Source organism: Vigna unguiculata, chromosome 10 (genome assembly GCF_037176805.1).
Source record: "Vigna unguiculata cultivar grain cowpea cultivar isolate G323 ecotype 2 chromosome 10, ASM3717680v1, whole genome shotgun sequence".
NCBI lineage: Eukaryota > Viridiplantae > Streptophyta > Magnoliopsida > Fabales > Fabaceae > Vigna > Vigna unguiculata.
In genome coordinates this window covers 1,982,167-2,003,166 of record NC_140801.1, presented here as the reverse complement: position 1 = coordinate 2,003,166, position 21,000 = coordinate 1,982,167, and the positions used below count along the sequence as shown (strand labels likewise).

The window sequence follows — 21,000 nt, the reverse complement described above, 5'->3', positions numbered from 1 at the left end:
TGACAGCACTCCCCATTTGGGGTACTCCCCACTTTGTAACGTAATTGAAAGTTTAAAGAACATTTAATTTCCTTCCAAAAATTAAATGTTATTAAATCTGTTATTCTAAATTTTAATTGGTGATAATAAAAAATAAAATTTAATTCCTTAACAAAATTTAGAAATTTAACATGATTGTTAAAACTGGTACTGTGAACCAGAATATATAACAGCACTCCCCATTTGGGTACTTTTACTCCTCACTTTGTAACGTTATTGAAAGTTTAAAGAACATTTAATTTCCTTCCAAAAATTAAATGTTATTAAAACTGTTATTCTAAATTTGAATTGGTCCTAATTAAAAATAAAATTTAATTGCTAAACAAAATTTAGAAATTTAACAGGGTTATTAAAACTGGTACTGTGAACAAGAATATATAACAGCACTCCCCAATTGGGGTAGTTGTACTCCCCAGTTCATAACGTTATTGATACTTTAAAGAACATTTAATTCGTGCAAAAAATAAAAGTTGTTATTAAAACTGTTTTTCGAATTTTGGATTGGTCATAATAAAAAAAATTTTTAATTGCTTTATAAAATTTAGAAATTTAATAGGGTTATTAAAACTGGTGCTGTGAACCAGAATATATAACAGCACTCCCCATTTGGGTCACTTATACTCCCCACTTTGTAACGTTATTGAAAGTTTAAAGAACATTTAATTTCCTTCCAAAAATTAAATGTCATTAAAACTATTATTCTAAATTTTAATTGGTGATAATAAAATATAAAATTTAATTCCTTAACAAAATTTAGAAATTTAACATGGTTGTTAAAACTGGTACTGTGAACCAGAATATATAACATATAACAGCACTCCCCATTTGAGGTACTCCCCACTTTGTAACGTAATTGAAAGTTTAAAGAACATTTAATTTCCTTCCAAAAATTAAATGATATTAAATCTGTTATTCTAAATTTTAATTGGTGATAATAAAAAATAAAATTTAATTCCTTAACAAAATTTAGTAATTTAACATAATTGTTAAAACTGGTACTGTGCACCAGAATATATAACAGCACTCCCCATTTGGGGTACTCCCCACTTTGTAACGTAATTAAAAGTTTAAAGAACATTTAATTTCCTTCCAAAAATTAAATGTTATTAAAACTATTATTCTAAATTTTAATTGGTGATAATAAAAAATAAAATTTAATTCCTTAACAAAATTTAGAAATTTAACATGATTGTTAAATCTGGTACTGTGAACCAGAATATATAACAGCACTCCCCATTTGGGGTACTTTTACTCCTCACTTTGTAACGTTATTGAAAGTTTAAAGAACATTTAATTTTCTTCCAAAAATTAAATGTTATTAAAACTGTTATTCTAAATTTGAATTGGTCCTAATTAAAAATAAAATTTAATTGCTTAACAAAATTTAGAAATTTAACAGGGTTATTAAAACTGATACTATGAACAAGAATATATAACAGCACTCCCCAATTGGGGTAGTTGTACTCCCCAGTTGATAACGTTATTGATACTTTAAAGAACATTTTATTTCGTACAAAAAATAAAAGTTGTTATTAAAACTTTTTTTCAAATTTTGGATTGGTCATAATAAAATAAAAAATTTAATTGTTTTACAAAATTTAGAAATTTAACATGGTTATTAAAACTAGTACTGTGAACCAGAATATATAACAGCACTCCCCACCCATTTGGGGCACTTTTACTCCCCACTTTGTAACGTTATTGAAAGTTTAAAGAACATTTAATTTCCTTCCAAAAATTAAATGTTATTAAAACTATTATTCTAAATTTTAATTGGTCATAATAAAAAATAAAATTTAATTCCTTAACAAAATTTAGAAATTTAACATGGTTGTTAAAACTAGTACTGTGAACCAGAATATATAACAGCACTCCCCATTTGGGGTACTTTTACTCCCCACTTTGTAACGTAATTGAAAGTTTAAAGAACATTTAATTTCCTTCCAAAAATTAAATGTTATTAAAAATTTTATTCTAAATTTTAATTGGTGATAATAAAAAATAAAATTTAATTCCTTAACAAAATTTAGAAATTTAACATGGTTGTTAAAACTAGTACTGTGAACCAGAATATATAACAACACTCCCCATTTGGGGGTACTTTTACTCCCCACTTTGTAACGTTATTGAAAGTTTAAAGAACATTTAATTTCCTTCCAAAAATTAAATGTTATTAAAACTTTTATTCTAAATTTTAATTGGTGATAATAAAAAATAAAATTTAATTCCTTAACAAAATTTAGAAATTTAACATGGTTGTTAAAACTAGTACTGTGAACCAGAATATATAACAACACTCCCCATTTGGGGGTACTTTTACTCCCCACTTTGTAACGTTATTGAAAGTTTAAAGAACATTTAATTTCCTTCCAAAAATTAAATGTTATTAAAACTGTTATTCTAAATTTGAATTGGTCCTAATTAAAAATAAAATTTAATTGCTTAACAAAATTTAGAAATTTAACATGGTTATTAAAACTGGTACAGTGAACCAAAATATATAACAACACTCCCCGTTTGGGGTACTTTTACTCCCCACTTTGTAACGTAATTGAAAGTTTAAAGACCCCTTTAAAGATCATCTTTCTGACCAGCAAATAAAATTTCATTAGTTTCAGAGTGTTCATTGCTTGAGAACACAAACACTGGGAAACGAAAACCAAAATATTCATCACCACTCCACATGAACTTATTCTTGACACCTCAGTTGGGACATAATTTGTGGTACTGTTGTTATTTTTTGTTTCTTCTTAATTCATGATTGCCCACATCCTAATGATGTTGCACCTAATGATGTTGCACCTAATGTATTGCTCATATTAGTATGTAATAATTCACTAGTATTCGCACATTCAAACATGAAACACATCTTAATTAAATAAATGAGGCCGAAGTCCGAAGTTACCAAAAAGTAACAAAATGACACAATTTATTTATATTTTTTGAAGGAAAACATAAAAACACAGAAGACTTGAACAAACATCTGTCTGGATGTAATAACATCATACTAAATCTATGGACTTTGCAACATCACAGTAGCACCCATTAATGTAAACCTCAACTATAGGTTGTTTTTGAACATGGTCTACCTCAAACACCAATCTGTCTCCCTCCCTCACTACAAAACCACACCACAATGCAAACAACACCAACGACTCTGTCAAACAATGTTGCACCAAACTCGAAAATAAATAAAACGTTTTTCCCCCAAAGATTTAAACTTTTCGAATGGTGAACAAAAAAACACGAACCTTACACTAAAACGGTGTTGCGGAACGGCTTCCGGTGGAATGGTTGTCGTTGCCGTCGACTCGCTTCCACTGGATTCGATCCCCTCCACTATTGTCGCTGTCGCAGGTGTGTCCTCTCACGGTGACCGCCTCCCGCCTCACTTCTGTAACACCACAACTTCTTTCTCTCGACTTCCTCCGACTCCGACTATCTCAGTCTCTCTCGGCCGTTCCGCCAACGTCCTCACGCTGTCTTCACCTTTCCATACACTTGATCACGCTGTCTCCGCCTTTCCTTCGAGTTGCTCACGCCATCGCCGCCTTTCCTCCGACATTGTTTCCACCTCTCCTCCGACTTCCTGTCTCCACTTCCTCCGACTTTCTCTCTCCCTGTCTCACGAACACTCTACAACATTTTCTCTTACTTTCTCTCTCCACGTCTGCTTTACTCTTGCCAAAAAGAATTTACTGCACAAAACTTCCGCGCACACGTGATCATGGGTTCAGTTTCATTTAAAAGAAGTAAAAATAAAAGAAAAAAAGGGTGCCACATCACCCATGTCAAAAATGAGTTCGAATTTTATGTTCGAATATCATTTTCGCATAATCAATATCACCAAAGACTCCTTAAATTTTATTATTTTTATTTTTATTTCGACCTCAATTATGTCTACATTCACAGTTAAACGTATTATTCGTTTTGAAGTTTCAACTCTCATTACACAACTTTATATTTAAGAAACCATCTCAAAAACTCATACATTTTACACAAATGATCATTTTACGCTACAAACAATATCATACACACGTGCCATGAATCCACAGAATTATTGGTGTCATTACAAAGAAAAATCAAACAGAAAAAGTAATAAAGCAAGGATCCAAAAACATTCAGCAAAACCTGTTTTCTCATGCCAAATTTTTCCACTTGATTGCTAACTGAGAAAGGGTTTTTGTTGAAGCCCCATCTGGTTTGAGAGCATTTGTGGCAGCTTCTTTCAACTCCTTCACTCTCTTCCTCATTTCTCTTCCTTCTTCTTCTTCCATCAAACACTTTATCTTCTCAACAATTTCCACCCTTTCCACCAACCCATTTTCACTCACTCTTGCCCTCACTCCCACTTTCAAACCCTCACTCATCACAACCGCATTCATTCTCTGCTCTGCAAACAGTGGCCACGTGATGAGTGGCAGACCATGCACCACACTCTCCAGCGTCGAATTCCACCCACAGTGACTCAAAAACCCACCAACTGAACCATGCCCTAGGATCTCAATCTGGGGTGCCCATGAAGGAACAACCATACCTTGTTCTTTGGTTTGTAGGCAAATGGGATGGGTTTATTACGCATATGGGCAAATTTTTAAAAAATTACGGAAGTAGGCAAAACGTTTGGGGGGTGCACGTTTTCGTAAGAAGAAATCGTGTAGCCCCTAAACGTTTTTGTGGGTCAACGTGGTCAGAGGGGAAATCGTGGGGGGGGGGGGGGGGGGGGTGTGGACGAGATTTAAAGAAAAACGTGTGGGGGGGGAACGACATTTAAAGGAAATCGTTGGGGGGGAGCACGATTTTAGATGAGTAATCGATTACACCAAACTGTAATCGATTACTGTATGTGTTTCAGTTTTCTGGGTGTACTGTAATCGATTACAGACGAAGTGTAATCGATTACATGGTTAATGCATTTGTTGGAGTGAAGTGTAATCGATTACAATGGTATTGTAATCGATTACATTGCAAATTTTGAAAAACAAAGTTGTTAAATTTGAATTGGATACATAGGCGAGCATAATAATTTGTTCTCGTTTGATAAAGTTTTGTTGGTCCATAAAAGAAATATTAATGTTCATAGAAAATTGTCTTAGTTTTGACATTGTAGAAAGAAGAAAAAAACATTGAAAATTAAATTAATTGAAATAAAAAATGTACAACTTATTGACGAAATGGACATTGTCCCCTATGATGACCCTCAGTGCGACAATAAGAGCATTTTTTTGGCTTATCCGTAACGGGTTGATCCATTTCGTTATGGATCCTAGTCCTTGGAGGTCGTCCGGAAGCCTTACGCCTAGTTTGGGGGTCTGGATTAAATTAGGACCTGTATATGTTGACCAATAGTCCTCATTTCGCAGGGGGTGGAATTGGACTTGATAAGCCTTATTTATGTTATCAAGGGTGTAAACTGGATCGATAAAATTTGAAAGTGGCATGTGACCAAAAGAACAAACAGCTATGACGTGCTGACAGGGTAATCGACTAGCTTGGAAGTGACCACAATCACACCACCAATCGTTTAATCTGACAGTGAATGAGATTGGTTTTGGCCGATAGCAATGGGGGCTCGATATCTCTTGCACCTCGAATTCTGAATTATCTCGATCGTAGCGTTGAACATGACAATATGCAGATTTCTGTTGATTTTGTTGGAGCAAGGTTGTGACATCTTCTGGATATTGATGTCCAGCTCTTAACATAGAGTCTGCCTTTAAGCCGCGTTCAACAAACCAGGCATTTATGTTTTGAAATGTAATTTTCAAAAGTGCACAGATAGGTAATGAGCGAGCCCCCTTTAGCACAGAGTTCATGCACTCCGCCAAGTTTGTTGTCATGTGCGTGTACCTGCGCTCCCCATCATAAGCCTGAGACCACTTATGTAAGGGGATTTTATCAATCCAAGCTACTGCTTGTGGGTATTGGGACCTCATAGCTGAAAGTTTTGCTTGCACGATAGGTTGTTTGACTTCATAAGCTGTGAAAAAGAAATATAAAATGAAATGAAAAAGTATTATGTATGGGAAATATTTTGTGCATCTGGAATTTAAAGTTAGGAAAACTTCTTACCCAAGTTAATGAATTGTTTCTTGAGATCGACATTTTTGAAGCGATTGTTGAAGTTGGAACCCAGATGACGTATGCAGTAGACAGAGTGAAGATTGTCTGATTCCCAGTCAACTTCTTCCGATCGTAGGGCTGACAAAATTCCCTTGCCTCTATCAGTAATTAGGCAGAGATTTGGCTGAGGAGTTACATGCTCTCGCAGTAGTTGAAAAAACCAAATCAATGCCTCATTTGTCTCACCTTCTACTATTGCAAATGCCAAAGGAAATATGTTTCTATTTCCATCCTGAGCAATTGCAGTAAGCAAGGTGGCATGATATCTGCCTGTTAAAAAGGTTCCATCCACTTGAACAACAGGTTTACAATACTTAAAACCTTCAATGCAAGGTCCAAATGCCCAGAAGCAACATTCCATAATGTATGTGGAACTTCCATCCTCAGCATCAATATTAACTGGAGGACCGGAAAGTTGAAAAATTGTCCCAGGATTGGTTTGCTGGGCAGCTAGTAACCATCTGGGAACTTCATTATAAGATTGGTCCCAATCACCGTACTCCATTGTTATTGCTTTCTCCTTCGCAATCCATGCTCTTCTATATGTGACTGTGTATCCGTAACGACTTTTGATGTCAGCGACCAAGCTTTTGATGCGAATGCTTGGATTTGTGCGGACCAAATGAAAAACAATTGAAGCAATTTGGGTGGAATCTAGGTTGCAGTGATCTTGTGACATTATTGTAGAGAAACACGTATGTGTACCATCAATGGACTTGATTTCCCAATGATGTCGGATTTTACTATAACTGGCCCTCAGACGCCATTGACATCCATTGTTGTAATGGATGCATCGTGCAACATAAAGATGCGGTTTTGATTCTACCACATTGAAGCTGTATCCATTAGTGATGTGATAATGTTTGATGGCAGACACCGTTGCTTCTTTAGAATCGAATTGCATGGCTTCTTCTAGTTGGACTTCCCCATAGGGATTGTAATCCATAGGAGGAATTGGGACAATTTCTTGATTGTCTGCATTGTCTTCCTCAAAATCATCGGAAGTAAAGTCTTCGACAATGTCTGGAATGATAGGTTCGTCATCAATTGGATTAGACGAAGAAGATCCTCCATAATTCCACGAACTCATTCTGAACAGGTTGGTATGGAAGGTTACACCGGAATTTTTTAGATCCAAAAATAGATCAGAAAATTGCAGATGTGAAGCTTGTATGCAGAGAACTTTTGATAAGAGAAACAATGGTAGTGTGGTTGATTATATAGGCGTTTTAGTAACTACAATGAATTGGAGTGGGTTGGTGTGCAAAAGGAGGGGTCAGGGGGTGTGAAAAGTAAAAAAAAATAATTTTTTAAGAAAACGTGCACCCCCCACACGTTTTCTACTAGAAAACGTGCACCCCCCACACGTTTTCTACTAGAAAACGTGCCCCCCCACACACTTTCTGTTTTAAAATCGTGCCCCCCCAATACACTTTCTGTTTTAAAATCGTGCCCCCCCAATACGTTTTCTAATTAGAGAACGTGCCCTCCCAGCACGTTTTGTTCTTACATTTATTCGATTCTGCGTTATTCCTGGACTGCACCTGCCATCATACTATTACAATTTCACGCTTCTGTGGTCAAATTAAATCAATCACGTTTCTGCACATTACTATTGAAAATAATGCATCCTGTTTTGATAGTATTGACAATAATGGTTTGATTGGAAATGTCTCTGCCACCTGCAAATATAAGAAATAGTATGAGATTCTCTGAAAAAGTGATTATTATTTAAGAGAAGGTTTGAGTGGCAAACATAAGGAGCCATGTGGTGGTGTGCATGGAGGTATAGGAAAATAGTGTCCTATTTTTTAGACATGTGGTGGAGTACGTGAGAGAGAGAAAAATGAGAAGTAAGGCATGTGAGTGAATAGTGTTGTGAAGTAGTTTAAGTATCCATAAGAGGTGCAACATTCACATCACTGAAAACTCAATTTGCTTCCCGTAGTTGTTGGATTTGCAGCATAGAAAAATTTATTTGTCCTCCATTAACCTAACAGGTTTGGAAAATTTTATGATAATTTGTTTTTTGTTTGTTTTGTTAGTGATTAAGTTCAAATGATATTCTGTTAATATTTGCATAAACTTTGATGTAGTTTATTATGGCTCAGAACAACAACCTCCCAGTTAACTTTTCCGTGTTGCGTCATCAAGACAATCACATCACCAACCACATTTGGGAAGGAAACGAGAGGGTCCTCCGACCACGACGCCATTCTATCTGGATACTAAAACATACTGATCTTATTGACCCTATGGTTAGAATGGTAATTGATGCAGCTGGTTTTGGTCACGTTCTGAAAGTGAGTAATATGGAAATTAACCACCTAATGGTAACAGCATTATGTGAAAGGTGGAGGACTGAAACTCACAACTTCCACATGCCACTCGGAGAAACAACTGTTACCCTGGAAGATGTTTCACTACAACTGGGGATGCCAATTGATGGTGAACCTGTCACCGGTGGAACTTCAGGAAACCTACTACAACTGTGTCAAGATTTATTGGGGGATATTCCTCCCGAAAATATGTTTACAGGGAACCAAATAAAGCTATCATGGCTGAATAGCAGATTCCGAGAATTACCGGATGACGCAACACTGGCTATAGTTGGACAGTATGCACGAGCACACATCCTCATTTTGATTGGCAGCATGTTGATGCCTGATACATCAGCCAGTCTCGTGCATTTTATGTTCTTGCCATTGTTAGGAGATTTGGAGCATATTTCAAATTTTAGTTGGGGTTCCGCAGTATTGGCATGCCTCTATCGTGCACTGGATCACAGCACAAAATTCCATCAAGACAACATTGGTGGATGCATGTTATTGCTCCAGTGTTGGGCATGGGAGAGATTTACATGCATCTCTCCAGAAATACAAGCAGTCACGGAGGACGAGATTGTGGCTGGGCTTGCGTTTCCCTTAAGTGTGAGATGGTGTCGGCAAACACGTTCTGTGTTCCATGACCAAACAACTGTGGTTGGCTTCCGGAAAAAATTTGATCAAATTCAACCAAAGGAGGTTTATTATCAATCCATGCTTTAGTATTTTGTTCCTTGAATTTCCCTAAGTTTTATCTTTTCAAATTATTAACACTAATTTTTGCAGTTTTTATGGACACCATATCGACAGCCACATGTTAATCGCATGATAATAATAAATGTTTCTCCAATTAGTCGGGCATTGGTTCCTCTTATTTGTTTTGCGACGGTTGAATTTCACCAAGTTGACCGGGTAGTTAGACAGTTTGGTTGGCGACAAAACATTCCATCCGACCCGATGAACCTGGATGAGGTTCACCGAATTGATCTCCGAGGAAGGGGGAAATTAATTGGAGGCAATATCATCATCGCTTTATCATGCTATGGAATAATCGCCATAATTCCATTGTTCAGGGCGAACCTTTCACCAAAAGCGGCCATCTGCGTGATAACTCGCCCTACATGCAATGGTACATAAATCATACCATCCGGTATATCACGGCTAATGCGCAATCATCCGATGATGAAGTGAGAATCAATTTATCATTCCCTGCATGTTAATTAAAGTTTTAATTATAATTGATTTGAAATAATAAAATTGATTTTTTTATTTTGTATTAGTATGACATGCCGAAGCAATATCAGAATCCGCCTTCACATCAGCAGTTTCGTCCGGATACATCCTTTTCCGGCCTCCTTCACTCACAAAATGTATCTGCTGGATTTGGGAATTGGGATCACAGAATGCATCCTCCATCGTCATCTCAACAGGTTCCCAGTTCATATGGTTTTTTTCCAGCACCTTCAAACTTTGGATCAGGTCCAGCGCAATGTTATGGTGGTTCAGGTGGCCCACACATTTCCAGCTATGGGGGTGTTCCATCACAAATGTTTGGGACATCAGCACTAACTCCACCATCTGCATACCGAGGTGCCTCATCTTCACAACCATACTACAGACCTCAAATTCCATTTAATGTGTCAGAAGGAGGTTCTGAATCTGTGGAAGTGGAAGATACTGATGACGAAAGTCAGTCACCCCCTCCTCCCCCACAACCTGAGAGACGACCTCGACGACCGACACGAAGGCCACCATGTGGCACAGGCAGCCACCGTTGAATAATGTTGTTGTGAAATAAACTTATAACATTATGGGACAATATTGTACTTTGTATGTGTATTATTTCAATATGACAATTCCATATCTACGTAATGAATTCAACCTTTATCATTTTGTCTTTCTTCATTCACTCAATAATTGTGGATCTACTATGCTTATAAAAACCACATCCCCCCACTACATCAAATGCAAAGTTTCAACTTCTCAACACATCAATTGCTTCACATCTCCTTCCTCTTTTTCTTTGTTAATACAAAACCCAAAGATGGAACAATTTTCCCCTGAAATGTTTGGCATAACAGAGTCACAGGATTTCTCCAATTCATACATAGCTGCCTTATACACAAACGGTGAAATCAAACTCTGTGACGATGGGGTGAAGTTCATATGTCAGACTCCAGAGATTGTTCGCATTCCATACAACTGCACATACAACATGCTGAAGCAAAGAGTTTGTGCAGTCATTCCAAGCCAGTCACACACAACCATTAACAACCTATACTTCAGACGACCCACAATGACTTCTGAAGGAAATGTTGTCTATGACGCATTTGAAATAAAGACAGATGAACATGTTTTTCAAATGTTGGAATGTAAGTCTTCTTTCCCTTTGAACACCATGATTGAATTGTACGTGACCTTCACAAGATCACCTGAAGAAATACTTTCTCTATTAACTACAAACACCCCATCATCATCATCCTCAAACGCTCTCCCAACTTCACCAACTATTATTTATTTTGGTGGACCTTTAAGGGGTGCTACTATCATAGAGAGTCGATTAGGTTTTGGTCTTGAGTTTCGTTCCGATTCCACGAAAACATTCTCCATCACACATAATTGCACCTACAATGAATTATTACAAACCGTAACTCAATTAGTGGAGTGTGGTGACCGTAGAGTTGTCAAGCAAATTGACTATCGTCGCCCTTCAACAATACGCAATAGGCGACTATATCATGACACCGCGGAAATCAAATGTGACTTTGATGTTTCACAAATGATCAGTCGTTGGACACACGTACAAAGTCTAGACCAATCTGTCAAAAAACCGCGCATCTCTTCCTATATCGAGCTTTTCATCCAAACTAGAGACATCAGGCCACCAACACCTTCCGAAGAATACCAAGATATCAATTCTGGATGGTTTGTGGATCACCGTGAAAGAAGAAGATACAGATGGTTGCCGTAAATTGTTTTTTTATTTTTTTTTTTGCTTTCCATTTGAAGTTATGTGCAACTTATTTCGCATTTTATTTCTCTTTAATTAATGGAATATGTTAAAGTTTCTTATCAATGGAGTACAAAGGCTAAAAAAATAAATTGTTATCATGAAAGTGTGTGGTAATCGATTACAATTAAAGTGTAATCGATTACAATTACCAAAATTTGGACTTGTAATACCAGCGTAATCGATTACCAAAACCCAAATCTGTTCAATGTAATCGATTACCAAAGGCTGTAATCGATTACGCAAGCACCAGGACAACCTGAATCACAAACAATAACTTCGTAATCGATTACAACCCCCCTCGTAATCGATTAACAGGAGAATTTGGCAAAATTTATTTCTACATTCGTAATCGATTACACAAACACTGTAATCGATTACCACTCTACCACGAACCACTGCAACTGATTCTTTTCCTTCGTAATCGATTACATAACCCTGTAATCGATTACACATCTTTCAGGAGCCCCTGGTATGTTATTTTTAACGTCGTAATCGATTACACAAACCCTGTAATCGATTACGACTCGTCTTCCACTATAAAAACAACATTTTCTCTCTCCGCCGCTGCATCAAACAAACCCCAGCCGCGCCTCCATTCTCTCCTCCGTGAATTCATCACTCTGCCTTCATATCTTCACCAAATCACATCCCGTTTGTTGCAATCTTTCTCATTTTCAATTCTCTACAAAACCCACCGATTCAAATCTTCAAAAACACCCTCAAATGGCAGAATCATCAAGGAAACGCAAGACTCAAGTTGGTGCTCGCCGCCGCCGTGGTCCCGCCATCAACGAACCTGAAGAAATAATCGAACCTTCACAACCACAGAGACTCTTCTCTTCCGTAGCACAATACGAGAGGTATAATTCAAAATTTTCTGCTAGAGATATTCTTGAACCCAGATATCCTGATGATTTTCTTGCTGAGCAAAATTTTGAGTGCTATGATATGCTCCACAACTTGGGATTATTACCTTTTTTGACTAATCGTCAACGTTATTATCCGGAATTAGTTAGGGTATTTTATTCCAACTTACAAATTACTGAGGAAGGGGTTATTGTTAGTGAAGTTAAGCATGTCAAAATTAGGATGGATATAGATATGTTTTATCGTATCACTCAATTGGGCACTCAAGGGGTCTGTTTTGAGGGAAACATGGTTCAGGAATGGAGAGATGATTATTCAAGTCACAATGCAAAAATGGTGATTTGTCGTGACAATGTAAATATTGGAGGAAGAATACTGGCAGGGCAAATGAGAGTGGAAACACGTATCCTGCACTACATCTTATATCGATGCCTAGTGCCCCGATCAACTAACCTTGCCCAAGCTACTGAAGAAGACATTATCTTAATGTGGGCAATGCTGACCGGAAGGCAGCTTAACTGGGGTCATCTGATTAGATATCGGATGAAAAAGGCATTAAAAGACCATGCCCCTTTACCATATGCTAATCATATTACTGACATTTTTATTAAGTTTAATGTTCCTCTAGATGATGAACCATTTGAGGAGATTAATTGGAGAACAGGTCCAATTGGTGCTGAAGTGATTCATTCCTTTGGTTTTGTAAAAAACCAAAATGGTGAATGGATTCATAAACGTGATATGCAGAATGCACCTATTCATGATGACCGAACACCATCTCCACCGCCTCAGCCTACCCAGGATGCATCTGCTGCTATGCTTAATGATATTATCCATGAAATCTGCGATCTCCGGGCTTTTGTTGGTTCAAGATTTGACAGTATAGATGCTCGGGTTGGACAACTTGAGGAAGACATGGCTTATGTGCGGCGCCAATTTCCTCCATCTTAGATGCATTTCAAATGTTTATTTTCATTCAAAAACTTTGTATTTCTTTAATGCACTTTGACATTGATATTATTATGTTAGTACTTTAATTGATAGTCATTTTTTTTCTCACTAATATCACTATTTTTTACTCTCATATTCGATTACATTATACATCATTGTTTTCCTATCGAGTGAAATGTTTTTTTTTTCAAAAAATTTCGCTTGTAATCGATTACACAACGTGAGTAATCGATTACAAAATACCCAGAAAACTGCAACACATTTAGTAATCGATTACAAACTACGGTAATCGATTACTGATTAAAAAACGTTACACCCCTGCACGATTACAACATGCAGTAATCGATTACCACAAACGGTAATCGATTACAACATCAAGAACGTTCACCCCTCCCACGATTTCCCCTCTGACCACGCTGACCCACAAAAACGTTTGGGGGCTACACGATTTCTTCTTACGAAAACGTGCTCCCCCCAAACGTTTTGCCTACTTCCGTAATTTTTTAAAAATTTGCCCATATGCGTAATAAACCCATCCCATTTGCCTACAATCGAAAAAAACCCAACAACCATACCTTGTTCTTTTGTCCTCTCCAAGAACCCACTTGGCAAGAACTCGGATGGATCTACATCTTTTTCTCCATCAAGATAACCAGCACCGGCTTTATCACTTGGTGCTCTCACAACCCACAAGAACTTGTGCTTGCTCAATTCCAAACCATGTGCCAGCTCATTCATTTGCTCTTGCGACAGTGTTCCACCACTCCCAAAACAAACATACAGAACCGAACCATCTTGTTGTTTGTCCAACCATGTCAGACACTCCAACCCAGTTGTCGAATCAGCCGTGGCTGTCCCTGTTTGAACAATTGGTCCAACAGGATACAAAGGAGGGTAACCCCTTTCCTCATCTGTGAATGCTCTGATTGGATCCGTTTCCATTTCCAAGAAGGTATTAACAAAGATTCCATCAACGAGAGAGATACGTTTAACACGTTGTAGAAAGAGTTCGTGAGGGAGGCCAGTCCGATCTCGTGCTAGGGTACACAGATCGCGACCGTGAAATGGAAGACAACCTGGTACTTGGATAGGATGAGGCAGATCTTTGTACTCACATGATGCTTCCTCGTCCAACTTGGGCATGTAGAGGTACGTGGAGAGTGTGGTGACTGAGCAAGGGAAGTAAATGTAGCACAACATGTTGAACTCTGGAGCGAAACCTAGTGCTTCGCCGGCAAAAGAATCAATGATCATGGCGACGATAGGTGTGTTGGAAGTTATGGACTTCAGTGTGTGATGAATAGATTGCATAGAGCGAGTGATAGCGAGATGAATTTTGATTACTGAACGAGTCCCTTGTGGTTGGTCATTGAGGTTAACCGGTGGAAGCAAAATGGGGTTGATGTTAGGAGGAAGAGTTTGAAGAATGGCTTTTGAGGCATTTGGGAGAGAGCCAATTGAGGGAATGATGCAGGTGACATGGAAATGTGGATGGAGCTGAACTAGTCGTTTGGAGAAATTAAGAATGGGAACTAAATGGGTGAAGCCTATACCAGGAATAACTGCAATATGTGTTGTTTTCTCCATGAAATCTTTGATTTGGTTTCTAACGATGAAAAATAATAACTATCGATAAACTCTCCATCTCTCTTTTGCCTGATGCTGTTGCAAGTCCCGATTCGCTCAGCTTAAGCCTTACGCTCAGTTGTTGCCAACTGTTTGTTCCTTTGCCTCTGAGAGATTCTTCTCTCTGTCAGCACTTCTCTTTTCGGACTTTTTCGGCTTCTTAGCTTTTTACACAGTTTCCTTTTCTTTTCTCTGGCACAAACTCTGTTAACTATTAAATAGAACTCTGCCACTCTTTGTCAGTTCCACCTGAATGCGTTTCTTAAAGCAATATAATTTTCAAATTATGGATTTGGATATGAATAAATGAATTTAAAAGAAGAATACTACATTTTTAATGTACGAGTCATCGCACCGAAAGTAATTAATAGTCCCTGTATAGCACTTGCTGATCAAATCTTATTATTGCAGTTTGAAAATTTTAAGGTGAATGTAACAAATAAACATTCTAATTTTCATCACCCAATAAAATGCACTTTTTGGTATCAGGTACAAGTTTTGAATTTATAATGTTTGTGTTTATTATATCAGTTGTATCTTGGGTTATTATCTATAAAGAATAAATGACGTTTTTTTAACAATTGGTGTTGTGTAATTTTGTTAGGTTTGGTAAGTGTTATTATTATTTAACAAATAATAAAGGATGAGGTTTTCGAGATGCATTATGATTGTCTCGTGGTCATACAGTTCAAAGTTTTAAGGAAATTGAGAAAAAATTCATTTACAAAATACTTTAAATACTTTCCGACGCTTAGTTTACTAAGAATTTAAAAAGAAGTATAAAATATAGACTTAAATACTTTGATTTCTATTTTTATTTAAGTTCAATTTTTTTTTTTTTTTGTTAAATATAGTCCTAATTTTTTTAATTTTCTTGTTTTATAATTTTCATACAGTTAAGATTATGATATCAACGGAGCGGGTAGGGTATATGTAGTAACTCTCTTGTATTCTATTCGTTGGATAAATATCCTCGGCATACATATTTTCATATTCGTGCAGGTATCAGTTATGTGAGTACCTGCATCTTTTTAAACATTCACAGATATTTATGGGTATCCACGAGTATTTATAATAAAATAAAATATTTAACAACATATTTTAACCATAAATTCAAATAAAATACTATACATACTATTCATAAATTTCAAACAAAGTCCAAATAGTCCATTTAAATAATGTTGAATGACAGTTTACAAAGAAATGAAGATTTTTTTAAAACCAATTGATAAAAAATAACTCATTCAAAATCAATGTGTTAATATTTTAATAATATTTTTTTAATTTAAATTATAGTATAGCGGGTACGGGTATCTACGGATACAAATACTATAATACCCGAACCCGTCCTGTTAACATACAAATTTTAAAAAATATCCGTATTCGTTACTCACGAGTATCCATTCACAATATCCATTTTCTATCCATTGAGAGTTTTATCCACGGATATCCATGGGTACGCAATTTTTTGACATACCTATATAAGATAACTTGTGACACATTGATTTTGAGATAGTTTGATATGTTTATATTTAGTTAGTCCTTGTTCAGTGTGAGAGTATGACCAAATTTTTGGATATTTGACTATGGAAACATTTGAGTATTGAAATTATATGAGTGTTGTGAGCTTGAGAATAGGTAAGGAAAACAATTATTGTCACAAAATTGATTTTTGCATGATTCTTATTAATATAATCACATAATTGGTTAGAAATGATAAAGACATTTGTTTGATATGTTTAAACTACTTAGCCAGATAATTAACCCTATGTTAATTGTCTGTTGTTACCTTTTTCGAGCTTAATTATTTCATTCTTTTACTCATAGTCTTTAAAGAAAATATATTTTGTCCGACAAGTTAACCAAAGAAAACAAGTACATGTTGAGTAAGATAAATGTATGAGATCAGATTAGTTTGTGGTAGGGTATAAATATCCTAGTAGGGTATGAGATTTAATAAGTTTGATGTAGGCTTTTGTAAAAACCCTACCCTAGGAAAAAGAAAGGAAAAAAGAGAGAAAAAGACAAATCACATGTGATAAAAAGGGGGTGTGTTATGAGAAATATATGAAAAATTTGAGAAAATTATTTTGTAGAGAGGATACCATGAATTATTTACATTTAGTTGTTCTCTTCGGTTTAATAGTGTTTTTGAATTCTTGCGAAACCATGTTTCGTCTAGCTAAGCCTTATTACAATCTTTGAAAGACCTTTTGATCTAACCAAATGTTTGAATTGTGTAAATTAGATGGACAAAAGTTGATGAAGTGATTTTATAACATACTGATTATGAGTGATCATTTATAAACACTTGTGTGTAGAGTGAAACACTAATTTTTGTGAGTTTTCTGATTCAATAGTTTGGTTTTTATCTCTTATACTATTTTTAGGATTAAAGTGAATAAACATAATCATGTCATTCTATCTTAAGTTTTAAAGCCACAAGTAAAATTATCTTTTGTTGCATGATTAAGATTGATTGAGAAGTCGTTTGTTCTTATGATATTATGATGGGTTGACATGAGTTTTCTTACTTTATAGTTTAAGCTTTTCATGAGGGGACATGAAGAAGTTTAAAGTTTGGGGTATTTTTATTATTGACATTATCATATTTTATTTTTTGTTTATTTTTATCTTGTTATTTTATTATTATCTATTTAGATATTTTAGGTTTCATATTTAATAAAATTGGAAAAGATGAGTATTTGGTTTACATATTTAAATTCTACAGATAAATGAAAATATCAAAGAAAATAAAAAGAATATCAACAAAATTTGATTATTAAAGTTATATGCAAAAGAAGATATTGATAAAGTTTGTTATTCAAGAGGAGATATTTTCGAAGATTGAAATTCCAATAAAGCCCAATGCTGGCTGAAGGTCGGCTAAGTCAATCCTGGCTGAAGGTCAGCCAAGTCGGCCTAGGTCGATGGTGGGCTGAAGTTCGACCTAGTCGGTCTAATCACATATTGGCTGAGTCAAGTTAACTAATGGTCGACAAAGTCTGCCAAGCCGAAGGTCGATTGAGTTAGCTTGGTCGAAGATCGACTAAGTTTGTCCTGGTCAAAGGTTAGCTTAAGTAGACCTCAACTGAAGGTCTACCAAAGTTAGCCCCAATTGAAGGTTGGCCTTAGTCGACCCTTGTCAAAGGTTGGCCTGAATCGGTCTTGACCGAAAGTTGGCTCTTATAGTTTCCAACCAAAAGTCAAGTCGAATTTGTTTAAGTCGAAGGGTCGGTTTGAGACAATCTAAGCCGAAGTATCAAATCGAGTTGGTCAACATATATATTTAATAGACCTAATAATCCAATTTTAATTAAAATTGAATTAAATCTAGTTTTAATTGGATTAAAAAAAATTCAAATGAATTTAATCTAATTAAAATGATGTGAATTTTAATCCAAATCTAGTTAACTAGAAAAACTAGATTTGAATTATAAATCCAATTCATTTTGATCTAAATTAAATCTAAACTCGATATTGAAAAATCCACTCAATAACCACCATAGTCCTAATCACACAAATGATCATTCTACATAAATACAGTATCGTACAGGTGCCATGAATCCACATAACTCGGTGTCATTCATTACAAAGCAAAACTAAACATAAAAAGCAAAGATCCTAAAGCATTCAGCAAAATCTGTTTTCGCAGGCCAAACTTTTCCACTTGAATGCTATCTGAGAAAGGGTTTTGGTTGAAGATCCATCTTCTTTGATAGCATTAGCAGCATCTTCTTTCAACTCTTTCATTCTCTTCCTCATTTCTCTTCCTTCTTCTTCTTCCATCAAACACTTTATCACCTTCACAATTTCCACCCTTTCCACCAACCCATTTTCACTCACTCTTGGCCTCACTCCCACTTTCACTCCCTCACTCATCACAACCGCATTCATTCTCTGCTCTGCAAACAGTGGCCATGTGATGAGTGGCACACCATGCACCATACTCTCTAGGGTTGAATTCCACCCACAGTGACTCAAAAACCCACCAACTGAACTATGCCTAAGGATTTCAATCTGGGGTACCCATGAAGGAACAACCATACCTTGTTCTTTTGTTCTCTCCAAGAACCCACTTGGCAAGAACTCTAATGGGTCTGCATCTTTATCTCCAACAAGATAACCAGCACTGGCTTCATCACTTGGTGCTCTCACAACCCACAGGAACTTGTGCTTGCTCAATTCCAAGCCATGTGCCAGCTCATTCATTTGCTCTTGTGAGAGTGTTCCACCACTCCCAAAACAAACATACAAAACCGAACCATCTTGTTGTTTGTCCAACCATGTCAGACACTCCGACCCAGTTGTACAAGTTGTCCCAGTTTCGACAATTGGTCCAACAGGATACACCGGAGGGTACCCTTTACCCTCCTCTTCCAATGCTCTTAGAGGACCTTTTTCCATTTCCAAGAAGCTATTAACAAAGACTCCATCAACAAGAGGAATACATTTAACACGTTGTAGAAAGAGTTTGTAAGGGAGAGCACTCCGGTCTTGTGTTGCGCAACATAGATCCCGACCATGAAATGGAACACAACCTGGTACTTGGACAGGATGTGGCAGATCTTTGTACTCACATGTTGTTTCCTCATCCAACTTTGGCATGTAGAGGTACGTGGAGAGTGTGGTGACTGAGCAAGGGAAGTACATGTAGCACAAGATGTTGAACTCCCGAGCGAAATCTAGTGCTTCACCGGCAAAAGAATCAATGATCATGGCGACGATGGGTGCGTTTGAAGTTATGGACTTTAGAGTGTGATGAATAGATTGCATAGAGCGAGTCATAGCGAGATGCATTTTGATTAGTGGACGAGTCCCTTGTGGTTGGTCATTGAGGTTAACCGGTGGAAGCAAAATGGGGTTGATGTTAGGAGGAAGAGTTTGAAGAATGGCTTTTGAGGCATTTGGGAGAGAGCCAATTGAGGGAATGATGCAGGTGACATGAAAATGTGGGTGAAGCTGAACAATTCGTTTGGAGAAATTAAGAATGGGAGCTAAATGGGTGAAGCCTATACCAGGAATAACTGCTATGTGTGTTGTTTTCTCCATTGAAATCTTTGGTTTTGTTCGTAGCTTGTGTTGATGAGAAAGAAGAACCATTAAATAGAACTCTGCCACCGATACTTCGGGGATTCTATCAACTCCATGCATGTGCATTTGTGCTTGTTAAAGTGATTTAATGCTGACATTACAATAATGTAATTTTGGATCTGAATCTGAATAGTGATATTAGAAAAAGAATGGTAGAGTTTTCAACTATATTAATTATTGCACCTTCAGTGGTATGTGTAAAACGTATAAGTAGATAATATTTTATTATTGTATTTTTAAATTGAATGGAAGTGTTAGTGGTTGGAACATGTTTGAATGATTATTTAAACAATGCAAAGAAAGTATCTAGAATCGCTAAAATACTCTAAAACAGCAAAATCAATAATAAAATTAAAATTGGACAGCAAACTATGCTAAAAAAATTAATTAGACATCACTATATAAATCACTATATATGCTTGGTTTTCAAGAAAAATATGAAACTTTTAATAAAACAATAACATTTTTAAAATCATAGTCCTATAACTTCGGTTATTTTAAAATCAAAGCCTATTTTCTAGACATACAAATTTAAAAGTAAAAATGACATTTTTAAAATTTTTGAATTACTTTAAGTTTCGGTTATTTTAGAATCGAAATATAAAGTCATCACAAAATTTTAAATTCATCACAAAGTCTAAGTAAACAAGATTACTATAATTTTTTTAATACAAAAAATAATAAATATTAATGTAATAGGTTTCTTCATACGAGAATTAAATACTAATGTTATAATTAATAAATCTTAATGTTATTATGTTGTGTCTTCTGACAGTAAAATTAAAAAGTTATAATTGTATTAAATTTTAATTGAATAGTGTTTTGTAATGAGTTAGGGCTAGATGTTAGTTGTATTAATTTTTATTTGAAAAATGAATTTTAATTATATTAATATTTCATGTAATTAGTTGAAAGATGGTTGTATGACTCGTAACACATATAACCATGTAAATTTTAAATTAC

At 36.0% G+C, this 21,000-nt stretch overlaps 1 protein-coding gene and 1 pseudogene across 4 annotated transcripts; both read right to left on the bottom strand.

Annotated features, from left to right (window-relative positions):
• Positions 1-3,010: 3,010 nt before the first annotated feature.
• LOC114167205 (hydroquinone glucosyltransferase-like) lies at positions 3,011-15,169 on the bottom strand. Of its 4 annotated transcripts, none has more exons than XR_014985431.1 (4): positions 13,893-15,169; positions 4,171-4,576; positions 3,291-3,747; positions 3,011-3,196 (listed from the first exon to the last, which is right to left on the bottom strand). XR_014985431.1 is itself a non-coding variant. In XM_028052212.2 (3 exons), exons 1-2 carry the CDS (start codon positions 14,902-14,904, stop codon positions 4,179-4,181), a joined length of 1,410 nt encoding a protein of 469 aa, XP_027908013.1. In that variant the 5' UTR covers positions 14,905-15,169; the 3' UTR covers positions 3,011-3,747; positions 4,171-4,178. The 4 variants fall into 4 exon arrangements, 2 of the variants coding, with proteins under 2 accessions (XP_027908013.1, XP_085524365.1); XR_014985430.1 differs by having other exon boundaries at positions 3,011-3,157; XM_028052212.2 differs by having other exon boundaries at positions 3,011-3,747.
• Positions 15,170-18,449: 3,280 nt separating this feature from the next.
• On the bottom strand, positions 18,450-20,033 carry LOC114167203 (hydroquinone glucosyltransferase pseudogene; annotated as a pseudogene).
• Positions 20,034-21,000: the final 967 nt, after the last annotated feature.